Raw genomic sequence first — 23507 nt, 5'->3', positions numbered from 1 at the left:
CCTTTCCTGACTCCACACCTGAAGAGCTCAACCCAAGGTTCAGAGCTCAAGAATTGCTCCTTTCTCTGCGAACAGCCAATCCCAGCTCAGCCACATGGCCAGCTGGATGCCAGGACAGAAGATGGTATGGGAGGATGGTGGCCAGCAACTCCCTGCCCTGAGAGCCAGAAATGCTGCTCCAACAGTGTGATGATCTGCACTGCATGTTCTCCACCTCCACTGAAACCAGGGAAATGGGCCAGCACAGGAGGAGCTCCTGGTAAGCCACAGGAGAAAGTCCCAACAGTCACAGTGCAGAGAGGAAAAAGACAGATACCAAGGGCAAAGAGAAGGGATTTATTTATTACACTTCAAATTTCAAAGCACCAAGACATGCCAAAAGACATTAATTTCCCTCAGGTGTCCAGTATAAAGGCTCAGCTGACAAATGTCACTGCTGGGGTCTGGGTCACCACAGCAAAGCCCCAGCCCTGCTGGTGCCCAGCAGCCACAGGAAATGTGAAAACCCACCTGGTTTGTGCCTGCCCTAGCAGCAAACATGCAGCTTTGTCACTGTATGTGACAGGGCCAGATCCCCCACAAGGGAGCAAGAGCCTCAGGGTCCTGGCACAGAAATGCCCACCATGGCACCTCTGCCAGGAGCAACCACTGCAATACCTGTAACAGACCACTCAATGTCTCTGGGAAATTCATCTCCACAATATAAAATAGTCGAGGTTTCCTGAGAAATAAAATTCACTCCCATGGAACTGGTGGGACCAGCCACATGCACATGTATACACAAACACACACACACACTTTCCCTGATCAAAGACCAGATGGCTCCATAGCTTCCACACAAAGAAAAAGGGAAAAAGCTTTGCTTTGGCACAATTAGAACTTAACTGTCTCCTTGTGTTTCTGTATCCATGCCTCCTACAGACAGACACACAGCCCTGTGGATTACATTCAGTGCCATTACATTCAAACCCTTCCTGAGCACAGCTCCCCAAGCTGCAAGCTCCGCTCCTCTCCTGCACTGAAAAGAAAGGAGCTCCTGGGGAAGACCAGGGCTCTCAGTAAATCTGGAGGATCCTCACAACATAAGGTTGGGAGCAGTCACAGCAGCCTGGCCCTGTGCAATGGGACCCATCAAAGGACACATCAGCTCAGACTGAAGGACACAGCAGCAGCAGCAGCATAGGTTAACCCATCGAGACTCCTGCAGTAGCAGCTGCCAGCAGAAGCGAGGAGGAAGGCCTGTCACAGAACCAAGCTAGACCTCTGCTACCTTCATTCACAGCTCAGAACGGAAATTTCGGAGTCTCAGTGCTCACATACAGAGGAAGATGCATTCCACTTCCCTTGTTCCCAAACACTGTCAGGGGCTGGATCACAAGGCAGCCCAGTCTTCCAAAACTGGGGACAGCAGGGCCAGGTAGCTGCTGGGCAATGAGCCCTTTTGGAAACCACACCAAGACAGCATTTCCACTGTGGTTCCAGCCCACAGCCTCTGCTGAGGAAGCCACAGAGCTCTGCCCAGCAGCCAGCCTCACACTTGCAAGGGAGCCCCGGAGTTTGCTGGGATATGTTCCTCAGCCTGCAGGCACCACAGAGCCTTTCCACCATTGGGGAAATCAGATCCTTCAAAACAGCAGCACAACAGCAAGCCCAGGGTGACAACCAGGCATCACCAGTCCCGTTCGGAGGGCTCCCGGTAAGGCAGCCCCAGCTGAATGAAGACATCTCTCTCGGTGGGAGTGGGCAGAGTATGGCCAGAGGACACCTTGGCACCCCCAGGGCCTCGCACCACGGCCGAGCTGAGCGCGTGCTCTGACAGGCTCATGCCCTTGGTCTTGGCCAGGGCACGCATGGAGCGGTTGAAGTGAGCCGAGCCTGTGAAGTAGAGCAGGGCACAGGCAAACTCCCGGTACGGCACCACAATGATGTCGAGCCTGCGGTGACGCTGCGCTGGCCCGGGCAGGCGGCACACGCCCAGGTACTTCTGCTGATCACCATTGTCCTCCTGACTCACCAGGTCATCTGTAAGGAAGCCTGGGGAGAGAGAACAGGCCGAGAGGAGCTGAATGGTAGACAGACACCTCCATGCTGAACTCCCCACTGCCCAGAGAGCAGCAGAGATGTCTCATAACGAGCAGTGGGACCCCAGGGATAACATGCTGAGCTGCAGCAATATTCCCTCCTTAACACTACAGCTAAGCCAGGTGCAGGGGCAGTAATTTTAAGGACTCACAAGATGTCCCATCCTTGGGAGAAGTGATCACCTATCCTTCAATGAATGCCATCCACCTCATTGCCCCTTTGCCTTGGCCATTCTAAGAGCAGCTTCCCCATCCTCTTACCACTCCCGCGGAGGCTGTTGAGCAGCTTGCAGAACACCCCACGGTGAGACTGCCCATCTGGGTGGGTGACCAGCACATCCACATCCCCACAGGTGGCCTTCCCCCGACGGTAGGAGCCACAGGCAACACACACAAGGCCAGGCTTCAGGGCCAGGGCAGCTTGTCTGACCTTCAAGAAAGAGGGATGAGGAGTCAGAGACCAGCCTCTTCATGCCCTTCCCATCAGAGCAGCAAAGGATCTCGTGCCTGCCTTGAAGTCTGTCCTGCATCTCCAAAGTCTTGGCAGACATACACTTGGCAGACATGGCACACTGTCCCACAAAGAAGGCTGGCCTGCTGTCAGGGGAGGAGTGAGCCAGAGTGGCCTCCACCCAGTCCTGCAAACACCCTGCACAATGCCACACCATAGAGTGATTGACCATCTCCTGGAAGCACTGGGTTGGGACAAGCAGGAAGATGAAGGAGCAAAGCTTTCAGAGCCTTCAGTTTCTGAGACAGCAAGAGGTAAGAGGTTTTTCAGCTGACGAGCACAAGGCTCACCAGCTCTGCCCACAAAGGGAATCAGCTCAACAGGTGATGGTCACAGGCCATGTTTCAAAAACAGGGATGAGCTCATGAAGTCTCCCCAGCAGGACTCAACATAGCAGAGAATATGTGAGTGCCCCTTAGAGCTCATTCCTGCAAGGAGCTCTGCGTCTGCAGGGGATCTGGGCTTCCTCACCCAGAAAAAGCACAATTGTCCCAGAACTTTAGACCAAAGGGATGCCAACATGCTGGTGCCAGCAAACACATAATCAGAATTTCCCCTATTACAGTCTTCTCCAGGCTGGACCCCAGGTCCTGTTTTGTGCAGACAGTGCTAACCCTGATGGCTTCATCCATTACATGTTTAAGAAAGGCTCCCAAGTCCCTGACAGGCCTAACTTATTCTTGGTCTGATTGTGCCAATCACCCTGCTGGCAGCAAATAATGAGGGGCTCAGCAATTCCCAGTGATGGGGCCATCACAGAGGCTGGGGTTCAGCAAGGCAGTGTCTGTGCCCACAGCCCCTTGTCACTCTTGGGGATCATCCTTCATTAGCAAGAGATAAACCCATTAACCTTTGCCCCAAAGGTGCTCCAAGAAGCCACAAAAGCCTTTCTCATGCGGAGCAAGCTCTCCTCTGGTGTTTTTTTCCCCCCCCTCTGGCTTTAAATGAAGATTTCTAGAAAAACTTCCAGCCCCACCCGAGAGTCTAAAAGATCCTCAGATCTCACTGTGACAGGCAGCACAGACAGTGACTAATCCCTCATTCTCTCCCCTGGGCCTCGATCAGAGGTGTGTGCGTGTGTATGGAGGGAAGCACAGTAATCCCATCAAGATAACAATAGACCCACTCCCAAGAGCCAGCTCCTCAGCCCAGCCTGCCTGGGAAAGGGACCACTCACCACCAAAATGGCTAATCCGGCACACAGGACTGACACCCCAGCAGGAGCCTGGCAGGAGGGTATTCTTCATGGCCAGGCCCTGTGGCCGAGTGACAGGGTCACACTTGCTGCTGCTTCCATGGTGATTGGAGAGCACAGGGGTAGCAATGACAGTATGTCCCCCAGGCTCTCTGCTCACATTAGGGTACACTGGCTTAGCACCCCATAGTCATGGAGTGCCACAGAATACTAGACCAAGCAGCACTCCTTTGCAGCCTGGATCCCCTTTGCTTCCACCAAGGATATCCACCCTCTGTTCTCTAACTCACAGCTAGATCATAAGGTGCTCACAGCTTCCTTTGAAGCTGGAGCACCAGGGACACCTCAGCTGAAAACAGACATTCCAGACATGATGAGAGGCAAGAAAGCAGAGCTGGAAACCTGCTTATCCCACCATGCCATATGCAGCCTTCCTCAAAAGCAGTGTGTAGAACTGACCCCTGTGAAGTAGCCTCTTCCTTGCCCGGCACTCAGACTGAACTTTCTTATGGGGCAAGGTAGGGGCCTTGTGTGCTCATGCCCAAAAAGGATCCCTTCAAGCACTGACTCCACTCAGAGGAGAGGCTGAAGAGCTCAGCTATAACACGAGGGCCATTTTCACAGCATGTACGTTCCTGTCATGTCCCAGCAGGTACCATACTCTGAGGGCCTGGGGCCAAGGTACTCACCGTCTGCTCTATTTCTGCAGCTTCCTCCCGCGGCATGCGCTCCAGGAAATCCGTGTAGTGCTTCAGCCCCACAGCCTGCTGGCTGGTCAGAGTGGCCTTGGTGCGGATGTCATCCAGTGTCCGGAAACCCTAGTGCAGACCATGTGCTGATATTCAGACATCTGCCAAGACTTTGCTCTTCGCATACGTTCCGTCAAGATTTGGGGAGATTGTATTTAGCCTGTTTCAAGTTCAGGCCAAGTCACAGCTTCTGAGATCACATGTAGAGAACACTTTAGTGCCTGGTTCCTAAAATAAGGGATTTAGGCAATCCCACTATCCATGCATACCTCCAATCTCCACCCCTCCTCTAACAGGAGGCTACTGCTCTTAAGGCATGGTGTCCCTACACCCTGAAGGAAACCATGTAATGCAGGTAAAGGAACAACACCCACAACATCCCAGTGAGGGAAAGCAGACAACATGAACACAAACACATTTTTAAGACAGTCAAGAATCCAGTCACAAACCAAACACTACAGGAAACCAGGCTTCATTAGCTTGTGCTCAGGAGACAAACTGCTCTTAAAGAAGGAACCCACCCAGTGAGCTGGGCTGCTCCTGTTGGCACAATTATTTCAACCTCATTTTTATAACCTCCAGAGAAGATGGATGGCTGCTCTGACAGCTACAGGCAAACAGCCAGCAATTGCATCAGGAGTTTCCATGGACAAGATGCCCTGATTCAAGCCTGGCTTCTTAGCAACATCATTGCCATGACTAGTGTGTCATGAGCTCCAAGAAGTGATGCTAGAGCAGAGGCAGCGTGTCCCCCATTCCCCCTCTCCACATCTTTGTCCTTTATCTGCCTCACCACAATCAAAGTCTCAGCTGGGTGCTGAGACATAATGGGATAAAACCTCATAGCTCCTCCCAAAAAAAAGATTTAAATCTTACCTGTAGATATCAGCAATTAAAAACTACTTGTGAAAGTAATTCTCCTACACTCAGCAGCAGTCTTCAAACCATAACTTGAGAGCCTCTTGTGTAAGGAATTGAACTTACCTGCTGGTACCACATCTGAGCTGTCTTGACCCCTGCTCCCCAGATGTTGGAAAATAACTCCAGCACAGGGACACTCTCACTGATGTGATCCAGTTTGCGCAGGTGCCCACTCTCCAAGATCTCCAGGATCTTCTCTGCCATCCGCTTCCCAATCCCAGGGATTTTACAGGCTTCCTAGAAAGAAACCAGAGCTGCTACTGGAAAAGCAAAGACCACCAACATAGCAGCTGGGGAGCTGCTACTGACTCAGAGCCTGGTTAGTCATTTGATGAGTAAAGGGTAAGTGGCAGGACTAGTTCTGCCTGATGGTCTCCTCTCTAGCTCAGGCTTACCTTCGTTGATCAACTCAAGTGGAAAAGGACAAGCCTGTAAAATGGGACTGAAACATGAACACATTGGACTGCCACAGCCCCTAAGGCTCATATCCAGTCAGTTTTACATGTTATCACTATCGGTGGCCAGACGCTGTTGATGAAGGGCAAGGTGAAAATGTCCCTGCACTGTGTCTAAGGAAGGTATTTATCTTTTAAGTGTTCAGATCTGGCCCTAAAAGGCTCAGATTCCATTTTTCTGCTGTTCTGCAAACACTGTGTATGGTAAATAAATCTCAATTTCCACTTGCTGTACAACTTCCATGGAAGGTCTATCTCCCTGCTCCACCCCCCTGGGGAGCTGTTTTACCTGGTAGGAGGTGACTGGTTTGTGGTAGCTTTTGAGTGCATTGATTGCTTTGGAGTAGCCCAGAGCTCTCCACTTGTCCCCCTGGACAGAGTAAGCCTTTGCCAGCACTTCCAGCTTCTCTGTGATGCACTGGTTGTGATTTTCCTTCTTGGTGTTGGAAGACTGGGCACAAACCCACTTGCTGGGAGGCTGGGCCACTGTGTCCTTGATCTCCTCTGATGATTTCACAGGGTAGCGGCCAGAAATCAATGCTTCCAGATCTCCCTGGGTGACACCAGCATCTTCTCCTTCACTGTCTTCATCATTAGAGTATTTCTTCAGGGAAAGATCAGAAAGCAGCCATGTGAGAATAAGTGCATGCCTCATAAGTCCCCTTGGCACAAGCTATTTCTGAGATTAGGAAGCCAGAGCACTAACCACCCTCCATCTCTGGCATGCCACGCTCCAATTGCCACCTCTAGAAATGGCTGGTTATATGCACACCACAGTTCCTCACACCTCAAGCAACACATGCACATCTCACACAGCACAGGAGACTAAACTGCTGTCTACCTGTGATTCATGCACATAGCCCCCTCCTACAGCCAAGCCACTAACTGAAGTAAGACACTGAGTAAGTGTGCAACTGCTGCCAGCAGCAAGGTATGACAATGCCAAAATCCCTGGCTGGCAGAGATCTTGACTCCCTACTCCCACTGGGAAACTTTTAGCTCATCTGGTGGCAGCACAGGCACATCTCTCACATTCAGACTCAGCAACTTCTACCCCATGATGCAGATGACAGCAGATAGGCACTGAACTTTGTTTTCAGTTTACAGACACAAAATCTTAACAGAGTAGTAAATTAAAACCCCCTCATTTTCCCCATGGCTATCTGCAAAAGAAAAGGGGGAGGAAGGAATGACACAAAGGACTCCACATTCCTCAGTGACAGAAGAAAGAACCAATGTATGCATTTGCTGATACCCTCAGCATTAGGATGCCTCTGTGTAGACTTAAGAAACAATGAGCCTCAGCTTCAGGTAATGAACAAAAGGGGATAGAAGTGGAAAGCCGCACAGAGGCTTTGTAGACTGCTTTGCTCACTGGGGTCCCCATCTCCCCTGATGTATAAACACAGGAGTCTATGAAGATCCAAGAGCTTCTGTGTTGTGGAAGAAAATGAGCGATTCAGGGTTGTTTGGGATCAGGCCAGCAATTACATGCAGCACACCATGTTCTGAGTTTCTGCAGTGTCAGCCTAAGTCAGAGCCACATCCTTACAACCTCTGGTTCTGCTGGCTGAGGAGGCAGGAGGTCTGGAGAGACATAGATGAAATGTGTTTTTCAGTCTTGTTTTATTACTCTGAAAACCGGGCAAGATTGAGGATTTCATAGACTTAATCAGTTTAATTTGCCTTGAAATGCAACTCCCCTGAGATGCTGCTCTCTCTAAGGGCAGCAAAGCGTCAGAGGGCTCAGATAAGTCAGTAAGCCCCTTAAAAGCACATAAAGGAGCACACTATCCAATCACAATACAGAGAACACTGGAGCTGGAAGCAAGTCCCATCCTCTTGGCCAGCAGTGTCACAGAGGTGAAACAGCCCTTAAACCTCTGACTCTCTACACTTTGTCAGCAAAGCTGATGGACTCTTTACAACCAAATGTGCAAAACCAACTAGTAGCAATAGGCTACTTGAGAGGGAGGGAGGCAGCCTGGGATGACAGCTCTGGGTTCACAGAGAGTAACTGGCACTGCTTACAGAGGCTGCCTTGCAGAGATCTACTGCACCTGGATGCCAGTCAAAAAGTGATTGCTAGTCTGACTGGTAACAGGCTTTCCTCACAGGAGTTTACATCCAAAGGCAGAACTCCCAGATCAGTCTTTGTTTAGTAATAAACACTGGCACACCCATCATGTCCAAGAGAAAAAACATCCACCCAAGCTAGAAAAGACTCTGTGCTTGAAAGGTACTTCTAAACTAAGTTTCAGCTTTATTGTTGTAGCTGGGTCTCAAGTGGTTGGTATTGTCTTTAGAGCATATCCCACTCCTCCCCAAGTAGCACAGACCTAAGCTTGGGACAAGAGATTTTACTGAAATATCTACAACTGTGGCTTTTGTGCCCTCAGTGAGCTGCCAGGTAGAGAGTAATTGCAAGGTTTGGGCAACAAAATTTTGGACTGTGTAGCAAAACAGATGCCAGCAATACGAGGCAGCTGCTGGGGATGTTTATGGTAACTTTGCTACAGAGAGATTTGAATGACACCAATGCCCAAGAAGAATTCAGCAAATTTGAGCAAAAATACACAGAAAGGAAGGAAAGATAACAGCAGGCCAGAGAAGTTGACTCACAGCAGAAGCTACTAATAACCCAACACAGATATTTTAAGAACACCTCCACAATCCATCTGGTAGCAACCTGATCCACATGAATATCACCACAGTGAGCCTTGGCCTGAGAGCACCAGGTCTACTTCAGCTGGAAATGTTTTGATGGGAACAAAAATTTAGGGGTGTTGTTTCTATTCTTAACACCTAAAAAGGACAAAGAGAAGCAGTAACCATGTCCACAGCCTGAGTCTGGATCACTGAAACATCCAAACACCTTCCATTCACTGAGAAAATCTCACATTGTATCCCTTAGGATACATCCTAGGGATGCTTTTAGCCAGGAAAAGCAGCATGCAGGACCTGTTCACAAGGAGATGGATCTGTGCAGAAAAGCCTCACCTCAGCCAGTTGCTGCTGTCCAAGGGTGCCCAAGCCTTGCTGTGAGGAATCCTCCACCTGTGATTCAGTATTCAGTTTCACTGCTCCCTCCTCTGCTGGGGGCTGAATTTTTTCTCTGTCCAGGATCTGTTGCTGTTCTTTTTGGAATTCTTCCTCCTCTAGGTACCTGCCATGGATCAGATGTCTCAGTACAGGAGAAGGAGGACTTCTCAGCCCCCAGAAGTTTCACCAAGAAATCCTTTTGCATGTTTTGGGATGAACCAAATAACCCATATGAATTGTACTCTCTCAGATTGCAAATTAATTACTCTGGTTTTAGCTCAGCTATGCAGTTAACATCTACCTTGCTGACCTGCAACTTCCATTCCTACCTACCTCACTCTTAGACTCTCCTTCCAAAACTTTGCCAAAACATTTTGATCCTAACCCATGCCTGCTGCTCCATTTTTAATTTCTTCTTGTTCTTAGTTGCCAGTTTCTCTCTACCTTTCATCTGCAGTAAGTAAGAAACAGTACTTGATCCTCAGTATTTTTAAGAGATATCTTGATATCACAGATAGATCAGAAGAGGTGCCTTTAGCACCTGCAGCAAGTGACAGGACTTCTGCTAGTACTTCTGGGCCCTATTACATGTTTTGCTACCTCAGAGAACATGGAGTCATGCTCACAGGAGCTGCAAGGAGTTGCAGTCCAAGAATTTGAGCAGAGGTCAAATTTTAGTGCTGTTCAGTTTAGGATGGAGGAAAGGTAGTGTGGCATTTACATACCTGTGAGGGATAAAGATGCCATAGCCAGCAGTACTCAGCAGTTTCTGGTCTCTAATGCAAGCACTAAGCCAGGATGCCTTCACCAGCTGCAGCCCTGGGCGCAGCTTGGTCAATCTGAGGAGCCGAAAGGCGCGATCACAGTCCATGTCCTCAGCCACAATGACGTGTGTCACCTCCGAGGAGAGCTGGCTGTGTACAACACCCCCATTCTGGACAATCTGCCTGTGGAAGATCTCAGCCCTGGCCTGGCCAATGCCAGCCTGCAGCACGTAGGCAATGACTGGTTTCAGCCACTCTGCTGAGGAAAGCATAGGGGCAGGGACACAGTGACAAAGTACCTCAGCCCAGCAGGGCTACACCTCTCACACAGGACTTGATGGCACCAGCCCTGGCAGGCAGTCTTTGGGAGGCTCAGCTGGACACACCAAACCAAGGTGGCCATAACCTCTACAGAAAACACACTTAGGGGCAGAAAAAGCCTTTGGGGAACAGCAATTGCAGTTCACATGCTGGGTATAAGTATTATATCCCACATTACAGGGACACAGGACTTACCCTCAGGTATTTCTGTTCCCTCCTCTTTCAGGATCTTTGTAGGGATGCTTTTCCCTGAGTCATCCCTCACCTTCTTCCTCTTGGGAAAGGCTTTTACAATCCCTTGTGGCTCCATAGGCCTGTGAGAAGGTTAGCAGCAATTCCTAAATACAAATAAAAAAGAGCAAGGTTGTTTAAAACTTGCCTAATCACAACTCAAGATTCACTAACGTTGCTCACTGTCTTTGCTGTTCTGAAGTTTTCTGTTGTTGCCTTCAAAAAATGCTCAGCCTGAGGGAGGCAACCAGAAGAACTGCAGCCCACAAGGTCAGAAAAACCAAAGTCAGAAAGTCACTTAAGTGAACCCTGCCTTAATGTCTTAGAAACCTCTACAGCTGAGTTCTTACAATGGAAAGCATTCAACTACTTTAACATTTTGCAGCTCCTATATGCTCAGCCTAAAGAAGCAACTTTATTTTGCAGGTATTTCTTAAGCACATTCACAAGAGGAAAACACTTCTCCTGCCAGGGCTGAAATCCAGTGACCTATGAGATAAAACACTGATTCACACAGCCACAAGAGGAAAACTCCCTACTTGGCTTTATCTGAAAATAGCAAATTACTAAATATTAACTAGCCAAGTTCAATATGCATACAACTGTAGCTTTACCATGACAAGCCTTGCAAATGCAAACTTTGGAGCTTGAACTATCAGGAAACAAGGAAGCTCAGTTTTTCCATAGCCCACACAAGCCCTGATTTGCTTTATAACCCAAGAGCCCCTTCCATGTGGCTGCAGCACTAAGAAAACACCAACCTAGTTTCCTCTCTGTGCAGCACTCTGTGTTTCTCTTAAAGTTCTGAGACACAGTCCAACACAAACCTATCTTACCAAACCTGGAAAAGCTGAAAATGTTCCCATCTGGCCATGGCTTCCTGCTATGGTCACTTTGTCATCTGAGTACTAAACATAATCCTCTGAAGACCAACCCAGAGATCGACTCAAGCCCTTGCTTCCGCGAGGGAGAGTTCAGCTCGATAGGAACAGAAACCCTGCTACATTTCTAAAACTCACCTTAGCTGAAACATATCGGTTTTCAGTTCGTTTTGACCAAAAAAAAAAGAAAAAGCCCTCTGGAAATAGTAATTCTTTCTATTAGATAAAGAAAAAACCCGCACCAAAAGCCCGCCAAGGTTCTGGGTGCCCAAGTACGTTCCAGGGCTCGGAAGTGTGTTTCTGCAGGCTGTATTTTAACTCCTATAAACCACAACCCACGCGCCGGGCACCAAACCTGCCTTGCCAGCCTCCTCAGGCCGCGAAGGTTTCAAGGCCACCAACCTGGGGCTGGCAACACTCACAACCTCGGGGGCAAGAACAACCCCCCCCAGAGCTCGCGGCTGTGCCCGGGGGAGCCGAGGGAAGGCGGGAGCTGAGGGGGGCGCAGCCGGAGAGGGAAGGGCCCCGAACGAGCGCGGGGCCGAGGCCGCGCCCGGGCAGGGCCGCGCTCAGCTCGGCCGGGCCGGAAGCGCTTCCGGGCGGCGGGCGGAAGTTTCCGCGTTGCCGCGGCGACGGCGCGGCCGCCATGGCGGTGCCAAGCTGGCTGGAGCGGCTGCGGGCGGCTGGCAAGACGGCGCTGGTGCAGGACGGTAACCGCGGGGCGAGGGTCGGGACAGCCCCAGCCTGCTCCCGCCGCGGAGTGTGGGGTGGCCCTGCAGGGAGTGGGCGCGGAGGGGAGCGCTCCTGGGCACAGCCCCGCACCTCGGGCAGGGCCCCGCGGGAGGACACAAGGCCATCAACGCGGGCTGTGGGACGGGCTCCCGGACAATGGGATATGGCCCCAGCAGTGGGACAGAGCCCTACACCCAGGGGTAGGTGTATCCCTTTGCTTCTCACCATCTGTCTTGCCTCTAGGGAAGCGGAAGATCCACTACTTGTTCGAGGATGGGAAGGAGATGGCCGAAGAGTACGACATTAAGACGGGCCAGTTAATAAGTAAGTGGTGCTGTCAGCTGGCCCCCAGCAGACGTGGTTGGGGCAGGACAGCAGGGCAGTAGGTCTGTACCCTCAGCGCTGGGGTGTTGAGAGGGACCACCTGGTCAGGAACAAATCATCCCAGCCTGTTCTGGGACACAGGTGTGTCTGTCTCAGAATTTTGCAGGGACAGAAGTAGGGTTCAACTTGCAGCCAGGGTTCTCTTAACTTTCATGGCATAGCATACCTTGCTTTAGCCCAGGATCTCCCCCAGACATCGATCTGTCACAACAGACTTGGACAGACTAGATCATATTGCCATCATAGTTGCCAGGCACCGATTCTGTACCACATGAAGGGCTGAAAATGTGCTTTTTGGTGGCTTCTGCTACCACAAACAAGGTGTTATTTATGGCTCTTGTCCAAAACCACATCAGCTGCAGCACAGCACCTGTTGCAACCCCACTATGGCTTCAGCACCAAGTAGCAAAAAAGAGAGGCATTCAGCACAGAATTTCTGACCTAGGAACTGGCCAACTAGCAGATCAACTCACACCAATGTTGAAATTACTGGAATTAAGATACATGTATTCATATCATCTCAGTGTGCTGGGCAGCTTTGACAGTCAATTGCTGGAGTTCTTACAGAGCAGAAGAATGAAAACCCTTCTTCTCTCTTCCCCAGGTAGAAAATGGCGAGAGAAGAACACCCTCGGGGGCACTGGCAAGTGGCAGGTGGAAGTGGGAGAGCCAACCTCACCACTCCTGGGAGCACTGGAGTCAGAGCATATAACAGAGAGCAGCTCAAATGTATGTAAGGGTCTGCAGGTATCACTGCACCTAAAACTACCTTGTCTTGTGCTTACAGCAGTTGGTAGAGTGCAAATCACCAAGAGACAGCTTTAATGCACCCAGCACTCTGCTACAAATCACCCCAAAACTCCAGGGCTGAGTAGAAAGGTTAGGTTCTTTAGGAGTTTTCAAGAGATTTGTAGTTTCTTTAAGTAAAGAAACTGTACTGTTGTGCTGGCCAACTACTATCCCGTCTTGAAAGAGCCAGGAAGGCCAGTGCCAGGACAAGTCAGGGGATAGAAAAACAGGTGATAGAAATGAAAGGCACAGGAAGCACATAGCAGGCTGCTCCCTAATAGGGCACAGCTTATTTCATCTTCACACCCCTAGATCTAGCTGAGGGCACAGGTGTTTTAGTCTCTCACCTGCTTTTCTATAGACCTGAAACACAAGCACAGCTCTGCACTGCAAATTGGGTCAGAGCTAGGACTGAATCCAGCAGGTTCCTAGAGCAGGCAGAGCTCAGTATTTGGTTGCCTGTGAGGAAGAGGCCCCTGTAACCCTGTACTGCAAGGCTTCCTCACTGAACACTTCCAGCCTCCTGGAAGCAGTGCCCAGGGTAAAGGCAGAGCAGCCCTAGCTGCAGGAAAGTGGTGCTCTACAGCTTGAGTTACTCCCTAATGCTCTAGTATGAAGCTACTCCCATGTGGAGTCTCACAAGGTAGTAAGGAAGGAAACAGGGAGGAGACAGCTGGAGGGACCTTGCTAAAGGTACTTGTTTGCTGTAGCCTATCTTCATGAGGAAGGATACCCTGAGCAGCTTCCAGTGGCGGATCCGTAACCTTCCCTACCCCAAAGAGGTCTACAGTGTCTCCGTGGAAGAGGGGCAGCGCTGCTGTGTCATCCGGACCACCAACAAGAAGTCAGTAAGGACAGCACTGCCAGTGCTGACAGTCCCTTGGGGTGGGCTGGCACAGAGGGCAGGCTATGATTGCACAGGGGGCTGTCTCCTCTTCTGTCCCTAGTGTGCAAAGGCTGAGGGGCCTCATCTTGCAGCACTCCTGCTGCCCAATTTCCACTCCCAACTTCCTCAGACACATTTACAAGTAGGGCCTCTCAAGCTCTGCACTGGCCCTTGCAAACTCATCTTGGCTCCAGTAGGGTGGTGCTTGCCCTGTTCTTGCTCTGTCAGATGTCACTTTCTCAGAAAAATGAAGTAAGAGCCTTGCAGACCTTTTGAGGCTAGAACATTCCGTTTTCTCCATCTGATTTAGTCACTGCATCATGGAATGCTGCAGGATTCAACATGGACAGCAAAGTTGTGGGTACCCAGACAGACTCCCTGCATAAACACGTCCTATAGTCACAATGCCAGTGATATGATCTGGAGATAGCAAGCAAAAAAGACAGACTGAATCTGGGAAGGAAGCACCATGGTGTTCTGCCAAGACAGATTTGAGATTGGAGGAAGAAAATGGAAAATGCTTTTAAAGCTACATCTTGTAATGTGTCAATACATGGCATCTCACATGGAATGAAACACACGCTATGTGTTTCCCAGAGCATCTACAGCCTCAGATAAGTCAAGATGAAGCTGTAGTATTGGGAAGTGAGTGCACGGAACGAGCCTTGGGAGCACAAGGGAAGGTGATGGAAGTGGCTGTAGGTGGTGCTGTCGGCACAGAACTGCGGCCTCTCGGCTGCCGAAGGCTTCGTGAGGCGGCACCCGCGAAGTCTCCCGGCAAAAAGCTGCTGGAACTCTGCACATCAGCGTACCTGGGGGCTCAAAACCAGAAGGCTGGGAAGAGGGAAGTTAACGCATAGAAACAGGAAGAAATTACAGCTCTAATACAGAAAGATGTTGGCCTAAATGCACACAGAGGGATTCACACAACAGTGGTGCTTTAGGAGGGAAAACTATGTAGCAAAAGATGAATGAGATTCCCATCAGCCACAAGTGGATATGCATGGAGCTAGGACAGTAATGGAGTACTTGATCCTAAATCCAGCCACATACTGTCACAGACAGGCTTATTTACTCCCAGTCCTAGTGATAGTGGTGTGTATGTGTTCCTTGCCTGTGTATGTGGGAATTTCCTGCAGAGGTGCCATAAAGTTATAATGTAGCACTGAGGCTTTACTTACCCCTACCCGAGGTCAGGCTTTTTTGTACCGCTCTCAGGGGGGTCTTCTATGAGCAGCTGACACTTGTTCTCTCACAGACTAGTGTCAGAGGACCCAACAGCAACTCATGGCCTGTGTCTGACAGTTAAGGACTTTCAGAATTAAAGTTGAAAGCCACCTTACTGAGGACAAGAATGACGTTACTGTCAGCAGGGAGCAGGGACAGACACCAGCACTAGCACACTTAGTACAGGCTCCAGGATATCTTAGATCATTTCTCCTGGGTCTCAGCCAGGGCAAGGCACCACTCAGCAACTAATTCCAAGATAGCAACAACAGTGTGGAATCCACAGAGAGCGCACATCACTACGGGAGAGAAAGGAAACCTCGGAGCCTCTCCAGCCCTTGGAAGTCAGCCACGCTGCTCCTGAGCAACAGAGCTGTGCTGACCGCCAGCCAGAGGCACAAGTAACAGCATGGGCTGCCAAGTCACTACTGAGTAGCTCAGCTCTAAATTCTCAGCATACCAGTAGCAGTTTTCCCTACGGGCTGACAAAAAGTGGGTTTCCAGTAGGAAAATAATAGAGGTGATTTCACACACACACTGGATTTCGGGCCAGGACTCAGAGTGTAATACTGCCCTTGGCCATGGGGTGAGAGGAGAGGGCAGAGAATCAGCCTGCATCGGCTATGATAACCACCCATCAGCTATGGCCCCAGCCCAGACAGGAGCTCTTCACTTCCACCAGTCACTCTGTTCCCTCTGGCCACGGCAAGGGCTGCTCAAGTGGGATTTGCTTAAAACCTCTTGCTGTAAAATAAATCCATTAAACTGAACTCTGAAAACAAACCTGGAAAGCCACCTCCCCAAACGCCTAACCTGATTCAATTATTGTAGTGAGAGGCAGTGGTAATGTTAGGAGGAGGAGGGGTTGGCAAGGCAGATCTGGTTTCCTTTGATCTTGTCACAGATTTTAGTTTGAGGCCAGCCAAAGCCATTCTTCTCTCCTTCTCCTTAGTCCTGGGGCAGCAGAATGCTGCTGTTTCATTGATGACTCCCAAGGCCCTTTGAAACAGTGGTTTTTTCTGTGTACTGCTTTTTTTTTTGTCTAATCGGTAAGAAGTTAACACTTCCTTAACATGTCTTTGTGTTCATCTAATCTCTGCTGTTTAACCTTTGACATCTCCCTTATTATCCATGTCTGCCACCTTTTCCAAATACCGACAGCAGTGACAACACAGAACGGTTTGAGCCCTGCGGTAACAAGCCGTGTACATTCCTCCCACTGCACCGGGAAAGCCATTTGCCTTTTGTAGCTGTTTTCACCGTGACTTGGAAAATAAACCGCAATTTGGGCAGAGGTAGCTAGAGAGGCCAAGCCTCACACAGAGCCAGCTGAATTGAGAAGCACCAATCAGGGTAGCAGCCACTGCCTATTCCCACTCTGCTCCTGACACCTCAGTACCAGCTACAGGCCAATTCCTTGGAGAGGATTGCCCACAAGAGTGCTGGAAGAGACTAAAAATCCAGCCATGTTTCTGCGTGAGCACAGGACCACATGCCAGTGTACCTGGTGCAGCCCCAGAGAGGCAGTTAGATGCGGGGCAAGCCATACCAAGCACAGATGATCTCAGGCAATCACAGACACAGGTCTATAGAGTTCTGGCTCCAGAGTCTTAGGAAATCTCTTAGCTAGCAAAAACATCTAACATCTCTGTCCTCTGCTTGGATGTGAGAGGTTTTTGGAAGACGGGGATAGAAACCAGGGAAGGGACGACTAGGAGAGCTGTATGTGCAGAGAAGCACCACAGCCACCATGGGGGCTGCATGGAGATGCTACAGAGCAGAGGCTTAGGTGATTGTGGGCAGTTACATCTGGAGATCTGTGCCCAGGGATATGCCTGAGCACCACCGTGCAACAAAGCAAGAAGTTACCTAGGAAGTACAGCAAGAAGTTTAGAAGAGGGGTTTAGGAAGGATTGCAACACAAAGTGATGCATCACAGAGGAAGGTATGGCACAAGAGCTTTGACCACTATTTTGACAAAAACTAAAGGAAGCTGATACTTAGAGGGAATGAGAGGCCATGAGCAGGGAAAAAGACAAGGAACACCTTGGTAGGGGTGAATAGTTGATCTTTAATCGTAATTGGCACTATACATTCAGGCAAGCTGGAGGGACCAAGCCTGCTGTCACACACCAAAGCTCTTCAGGACTTTGCCAGGTCTGGTTTCCAGTTTGGAGGTTTGTTTCTAGTGCTCCTGCTAACCTGGGGGCACTGGCACTCACACAACATGGCACAAGGGCTTCCTGCCAACCCTGAGAGTTCTGTTGTCCTCATCTACACTTTGTAGGCCAGCAGTCTGTGTCTCAGCACTCCTAGTGGCAGAATAGAAACCCCACCTTCCTTATTTCTGTCTCCTCTCTCATTTGTAGGTACTATAAAAAGTTCTCTATTCCTGATCTGGACAGATACCACCTCCCCTTGGATGCAGCTGCCCTGAGCTTCACCCATGCCAACAACACCCTGATCATCACGGTGAGGTTTTAACCACGCAGAAGAGCACTCTGCCCTTCTCTTTATGTCCACAAAGAAGCTAAAGTTCTTACATGTGGGGAAATGAGGCAGAGCTGAGGGTCACCCATGCAGCCCCTTCTCTGTCACAGTCAGTGGGAGTTTCAGATTACACTGGGCATGCTGACACTAGCCAAGAGATCCCAGGTGGCAGGAGGGGCCCTGCTTGCTGCTCAAGGTGACATGCAGGTGGAAGAGTGTCATGCCCTATTTTCCATGTATTCTCTCCCCCAGGCCTCAGCAAGCCTCCACTCTCAGTGATACTAAATTTCTCTTGTTTCAGAGCATAAAAGCCCAAGGATTTGCTGCACTTTGAAGTCTCACAGTCTTAAAAAATAATAATAAAAATAATCATCTGCTGCTTTGTTTCAGAGAGGGAACACTTCCACACACATGGTGGAAGCAAGAGACCAGCAACATGGGCACACACTCCTTGTGGCAAGGAGCAGACAGATGCTTTTGAGCAACAGGTGCTTGTCTTACTCAGTGCAGAAGTCAGCTACACAGAGGGCACACCCTCTGTGAGAAACCTGGCAGCAGAGCTGGACTGCACATGCAGAGGAAATGGGCCAAGAGGAACACCTTGTGTCCTCATGAGCTTCTGTTTGCTACTGGCCAAACCTTGCAAAAAGCACCTTCATCCACCACTAAGCTGCAGCTGGGTGAAAGGCCTCTGAGGGGAAGATAGAGGAACTGCAATTCTTACTAAGTTAGTGAACACAGCAAGGATCTGCTTGCCAGGATATTCCGGAGGAGTTGAGGGGGCCAGGATTCCACACCTAACTGGAAAGTTTTACTTGGACTGTAAAAGGCACTCCAGAACTTGGCTAATGTCTCTAGTTTGATGGCACCACCTCTCTAAATGGGCTTCAGAGGCAACTGGTAATGGCAAGGCCTCCCTTGGCAGGAACAGTTGGCTGGCAGCAACAGGCCCCAGCTGGTCTGCTTGGAGCAGAGGCTGAACAGGAGTTCGGAAGTCTTAAGGGCATTTCTCTCTGTCCTACAGTACCAGAAGCCGAAGGAGATCCTGGCTGCAGAAGAGCAGCTGCAGAAGGAGCTGAAGAAGATAAAGGCAGCTAACAGTGGGGATGGAGAATGTAAGACCCAGTAGGCAGTGGCTGCTAAGAGGTTGAGGTGAGGGGCAGCTCTCTGTCACAGCCTAATGGTGTTTATTTTGCCTTATCTAATAAAAATGAGTTCTGTTGTTAATAGAGCCATTTAGAGGAATCTCTCTAAGGCCAGGAAGATGGCAGGGTAGTTGACCTGTCTGCTGCCTGGCCTGTCGATTTATGCAGACATTTCATAAAACCATAGAATGGTTTGTGTTGGAAAGATAACACAAGATCATCTAGTTCTAACCTCCCTGTCATGGGCAGGGATACCTTCCACTAGACCAGACTGCTCAAAGCCCCATCCAGCCTGGCCTGGAACACTTTCAGGGAGAGAATGATCCTGCTATGAATTGTGGAAAGCTGTAGTATGCACACCCATAGGGAAGCACACCCATGTACAACCAGCAGCCCTGTCCCCATCCTCCATGAGCAACATGACACCTTGAGAATTCCCCATCTGCCACCATTGCTCAAGGCAGTAATGTCTGGAAAACAAGAAAGCAAGAACTCCCTCCTCACACCCGTTACTTGCCTGGGATGTGTTTGGAAGCAGCTCCCTCCTGTGCAGTTATGCAGCTCCTCCATGCAGTCACAAGGATGCTCTGGTGACTTTGGTATCTCTGCAAACAGCACCAATGCTTTTACCTGAGGGGGCACAGCCTATGAAACAGGATAAAGTGCCAGCCACCCACAACGTGACAGGGCTGTGCAGAGTGCAGGAACCAACATGCAGCTGCCTCCATTTGCATGGCACAGAGGGGAAGCAGTGGCTGGGCCACTGTCTGGCTAAGGAGCAGCAGCTGCCCATCCTTCTGTGAAGGCACAAACATGGCCTGTTGCAAACCCCACTGTACAGGGACAACCCCAACAGTGCTGCTTTACCAACTCCTCTCCAACAGCCATCCCCCTGCTTAGATTTCTGAATCTTGTTCCATCCCAGTTCATACCTGAACAGTTGCTACCAAAGTCTACCTTCAAGGGAGCTGCTCATGGGCTCCTAGCATAGCTCCCCTGATGAGGTTGCTTTCAAACCATGACAATTTCTTAGAGTTTGGGGATCCAACAAACATATTCCTCCAATTCTTGTGCATCACAAGGAAAGAGCAGCCTCTTTACAGTGGAAATTAATATACTAACAAAGCACCATGCTGAGTGGTTCACCCTAGAAGTGCTCTCAGTTTGTGATAAAAACCTCTCCTTTACCTATCCAGGATACCCAAATTCAACCAAGTAGGGTTCCCACACTTCCTTCCCCAAGGAGGGCCAGACCTCAGACACCACTGTATTCACTACGGCACGTTATCCACATCCATCCAGACAGCACAGAGCATGCTGAAAGCTATGGTTGTTAAGAGGCCCATGTCAGGTTTAGAAGGATAACACAAAAAGGAGCAGAGCTCACTTGGAAGTTCCTACAGGATCCCAGAAAATCACATCCAGGTGTTCATACTACTCTGGGTTGCTGCTTCATTATGCAGGCACCAAATGAGTCACAGATCCTACTTTTTGAATTCTTGTTTGAAAATGTGACAGGAGATCCAAACTCCTAGGAACCACCCTCAATACAGCAGTGTCACAGGGTCTAGCCAGAAAGAGAGATCTATTAGACATGGATACAGCATCTGAAAATAGGCCCAACCTCCCCCACGCACCCAGGCTCTGCAATCAGCAGGTAACATCACAACCCCTTCAGAACTTGAAACAAAACATACAATCTCTTTTGTTTCCTTTCAGTTTTATTTAGCAAAACACGACCATTTCAGCCCTGCCAAGTGCACAGCCTGACCTGACAGCCATCTTGGGGAGGCACACTGAAAGCAGGGCTGGCTCTCCTTTTAGCTCAATTGTTGCTCTTGGCTGTGAAGGACAACACAAGCAGCTGTCAGGACAGCAAATTAAAGAGAAAGGTGGGCCTCACTCCAGCCACCTTTTCCTTCACCAAATCAGTCCAGCCCACATGCAGCCTATTCTTGCTTCACATGCTTATAGCTTGGCTGATCTCAAACAGACCAGCACACAGCTGATGGAGCATCCTGGTTCAACTTGCCCCTCAAATGATGTATCCACAGGAGAAAAAAAAAAGGAAGAAAGATAAAAAGAAAAAAAGGAACACAGTTAATAAAACAATTCCTGACTTGCACAAAATAAAAAGAGTAAAGGACAATTGGCCTATTATTTTCACTAACAGGCAGGTAAGGTTGAGAAAGTTTGGCCCTTTGTGCACTCTTCATTGTAGCTTTCTGGCAGGCAAAAAAGTCCCTTCAGAAGCCTTGTGGGCCTTTCTCACCTCTCCTGCCCTGCAATTCCCTGAGCCAAGTGTCAGCTCTGATGAGCTGGGGTCACCAGAAGCAGCTGTGGTGCCCTTCACGAGGCAGTGAAGTCCAGGACGTGCAGGGCTGATGCCAGGGCAGCGTACAGGTGGGTGGTACTGAAACGGAGGCAGTACACTGGGCTGCTGGTGGGTGAAGACAGGTGAAAGCTCTGCAAAAAACGGGACAATCAATCTTTTAGACAGAAGGTCAGCCCAAAGATGCTGGCTGGTGTTACAGATCTAAAGGCTGAGATGTCTGAGCAAAGCAGGTTTTCCCTGCACATAGGTTAGGTTTGCCATGGTGGACTAGCCCCAAAGACAGCCCAGCAGTCCCTCTTTCTTTTTCCCATGAGACATGTGCACTGGGCTGCCAGAGAACAGCTGAGAAGCTCTGCTGCTGCCAGTCTCCCAGGAGTGCTCACCTGCAGGCACCGAGTCTGCCGTTTATCCCAGAGGCGCACCACACCATAGTAGGAAGAGCCGCTGGCAATCATATGGTTCTTATCACTCCTTATGCAGTACAGGGCACTGTCATGGGGCTCTTCCCACTCCTGGACACACTTCCTGCAAGGGCAACACAAACCAGAGCAGGGCTGAGCCTCCACTCCTCCATCCACTTTGCCTGAAGGAGTTAATCCAGTGGCAGCTGAGTTCCCAGACACTGCACAAGGACAGTCCAGGAGCCTTGCCTCGGCCCCAGGCAAGCAGGGCAGGCTCACCTGGTGCTGGTCCGTATGTCCCAGTAGCGGATATAGGTGTCATACCCACAAGAAAGGAGAAGGGAGGGCGTTTCGTAGAACACATCCAGAACTCCAGCTCCACGGTGGAAGTCGGTCCCTAAACAGGTCAACAGCTGACCACTGCAATGAAACACATTAGGAGAAGAGTCATTCAGAGCAAAAAGTCCTTCCAGTTCAGCTGGCCAGAGCAGAGATGGTGTCACAGAAGTCTTCCAGATCTCATTTCTGTGATATAATGGAATACAAAAGCCTGCAGTTTTCCACTCCCAGCTTCTGCTACTGGTTGGGCCACTAACCATGAAGGGCGTCATGAAGGGTGACCAGCAGGAGTCTCAGCTGAAAGAGGAAGAGCCAAGGTACAGGTGCAGCTGAGCCCCAGCAGAATGGGATCCTTTTCCCTGGGAGAAGTGACCAGTATTCTGAATTATATGGCTCCACTTCCATAGGAAACAACTCCCAGCTTAGTCAGACCCCAAACGGCAAGAGCCATTTACCTATTCAATCCCATCCCATACTCTGTCCTCCGAAATAATGTCCACTGGAGTATTCCCCTAGATCTTTGACACACAGCACAGATCCAGAGGCAAATCAGACTCTCCCAACCCAGTTTGTCATGGCTGTTCTTCTCAACCCACTCCAATTACACCACCTTACAAACACCATATCTGGGGCTGAATGTGATAGGTCAAAAGCAACACCCCAGTGATGCTCTGCAGATGATCTTCCAAAGGCTAGATTTTTCTCTTTTGTTTGACCCTTTCCTCCTTTTTAATTCCTTGCTTGCAGTGAAAGAGCAAAAGCAAGATCTCGATGAAACTCTGTGCTGGGTGCTTTGTGGTGGTATCACTCTGCTACTTGTTCATGTGCAAAACCAGCAGCTCACCAGGTGGATGGTACCCTGCCAGACTTCAAGAAGGAGCTTGAGCCCCTTCCCTGGGTCACATGGAATTCCATCAGGTGCATGGCACAGCCTGTCCTAGTGTCATTCCACCTGCTGCAGCAGCCAGTGATACTCAGACATGACACACTCTTGGGAATGGAGTGGACAATCTGCCCAGCTGCTTGAAATGGCCACCTATTGCAAACCCTCCTTTTTTTCCTTCTCCTCACACTCTCTACATCAAAAATGCTGGACACAATAAAACTTGAAGCACCTGCTTTTCAAACTCTGCAGCATGGCCACCCCTCTCCAACAGCCTCCTGGTTCTCAGGACAATGAAGCAGTCCTGAAAGCCAACAGCACAGATCCCACAGTGGGGTCACTCTCAGCATCTCCCTCCATTATTTTGTTACATTCTGCTCCTTGATCCAGCATCACACAGTTCTGAGGCACACGGCCAAATGCCTTAATTCTGTCTGTAATCTGGGCTAAAGCCCTCGTCGGGGGATAAAGACCACACAAAAGGAGAAATAGAGTCCTGGGAGATGTTAAAACAAGTAAACACCTTTGTGTCAGGAGAGAGAAATCGCTGATAAAGCAGATTAGCGCCTCGAGCCCTGGTGTCCCCAGATCAGAAGGCGAGCCCTGGCCGATCTTTGCAGCCAGCACGCTTCTATGATCACAGAGCTGGCGGCATGCTGGGGCCAGCCTGTTTCCCCACAGTCACTCTCCAAAGAGCAGATTATGTAGAATAACAATTTCTTTGTGGCTGTGTAATTCCCTCCGT

The 23507-nt window shown here is 49.9% G+C and overlaps 3 protein-coding genes across 9 annotated transcripts in view; 1 reads left to right on the top strand and 2 right to left on the bottom strand.

Moving 5' to 3' along the window:
• Positions 1 to 315: 315 nt before the first annotated feature.
• POLL (DNA polymerase lambda) lies at positions 316 to 21165 on the bottom strand. Of its 6 annotated transcripts, none has more exons than XM_033515842.1 (9): positions 21077 to 21165; positions 10235 to 10377; positions 9680 to 9977; positions 8913 to 9078; positions 6202 to 6516; positions 5521 to 5694; positions 4477 to 4605; positions 2343 to 2511; positions 316 to 2034 (listed from the first exon to the last, which is right to left on the bottom strand). In XM_033515842.1, the coding sequence occupies exons 2-9, from the start codon at positions 10347 to 10349 to the stop codon at positions 1670 to 1672; spliced, it is 1731 nt and encodes a 576-aa protein (XP_033371733.1). In that variant the 5' UTR covers positions 10350 to 10377; positions 21077 to 21165; the 3' UTR covers positions 316 to 1669. The 6 variants fall into 6 exon arrangements, with proteins under 6 accessions (XP_033371733.1, XP_015488449.1, XP_015488452.1 ...); XM_015632963.3 differs by lacking the exon at positions 21077 to 21165 and adding an exon at positions 11511 to 11729; XM_015632966.3 differs by lacking the exon at positions 21077 to 21165 and adding an exon at positions 11511 to 11729 and having other exon boundaries at positions 9680 to 9974.
• On the top strand, positions 11770 to 18888 carry DPCD (deleted in primary ciliary dyskinesia homolog (mouse)). Its single transcript, XM_015632962.3, has 6 exons — positions 11770 to 11861; positions 12127 to 12207; positions 12872 to 12996; positions 13767 to 13900; positions 17539 to 17641; positions 18684 to 18888. Exons 1-6 carry the CDS (start codon positions 11798 to 11800, stop codon positions 18786 to 18788), a joined length of 612 nt encoding a protein of 203 aa, XP_015488448.1. The 5' UTR covers positions 11770 to 11797; the 3' UTR covers positions 18789 to 18888.
• FBXW4 (F-box and WD repeat domain containing 4) overlaps positions 20508 to 23507 on the bottom strand; it is a 60416-nt gene continuing 57416 nt past the window's right edge. For both annotated transcript variants that reach the window (XM_015632959.2, XM_015632960.2), the window contains 3 exons: positions 21820 to 21960; positions 21523 to 21664; positions 20508 to 21270 (listed from right to left, as the gene is read on the bottom strand). In XM_015632959.2, coding sequence (XP_015488445.1) covers positions 21154 to 21270; positions 21523 to 21664; positions 21820 to 21960 — 400 coding nt within the window. In that variant the 3' untranslated portion in view covers positions 20508 to 21153. The remainder of the gene's footprint in view (positions 21271 to 21522; positions 21665 to 21819; positions 21961 to 23507) is intronic.

The sequence above is a fragment of the Parus major genome, chromosome 6, assembly GCF_001522545.3.
Source record: "Parus major isolate Abel chromosome 6, Parus_major1.1, whole genome shotgun sequence".
NCBI classification, from domain to species: Eukaryota; Metazoa; Chordata; class Aves; order Passeriformes; family Paridae; genus Parus; species Parus major.
The sequence above is the reverse complement of the archived record's forward strand: the minus strand, read 5'-3'. Positions and strand labels throughout refer to the sequence as shown.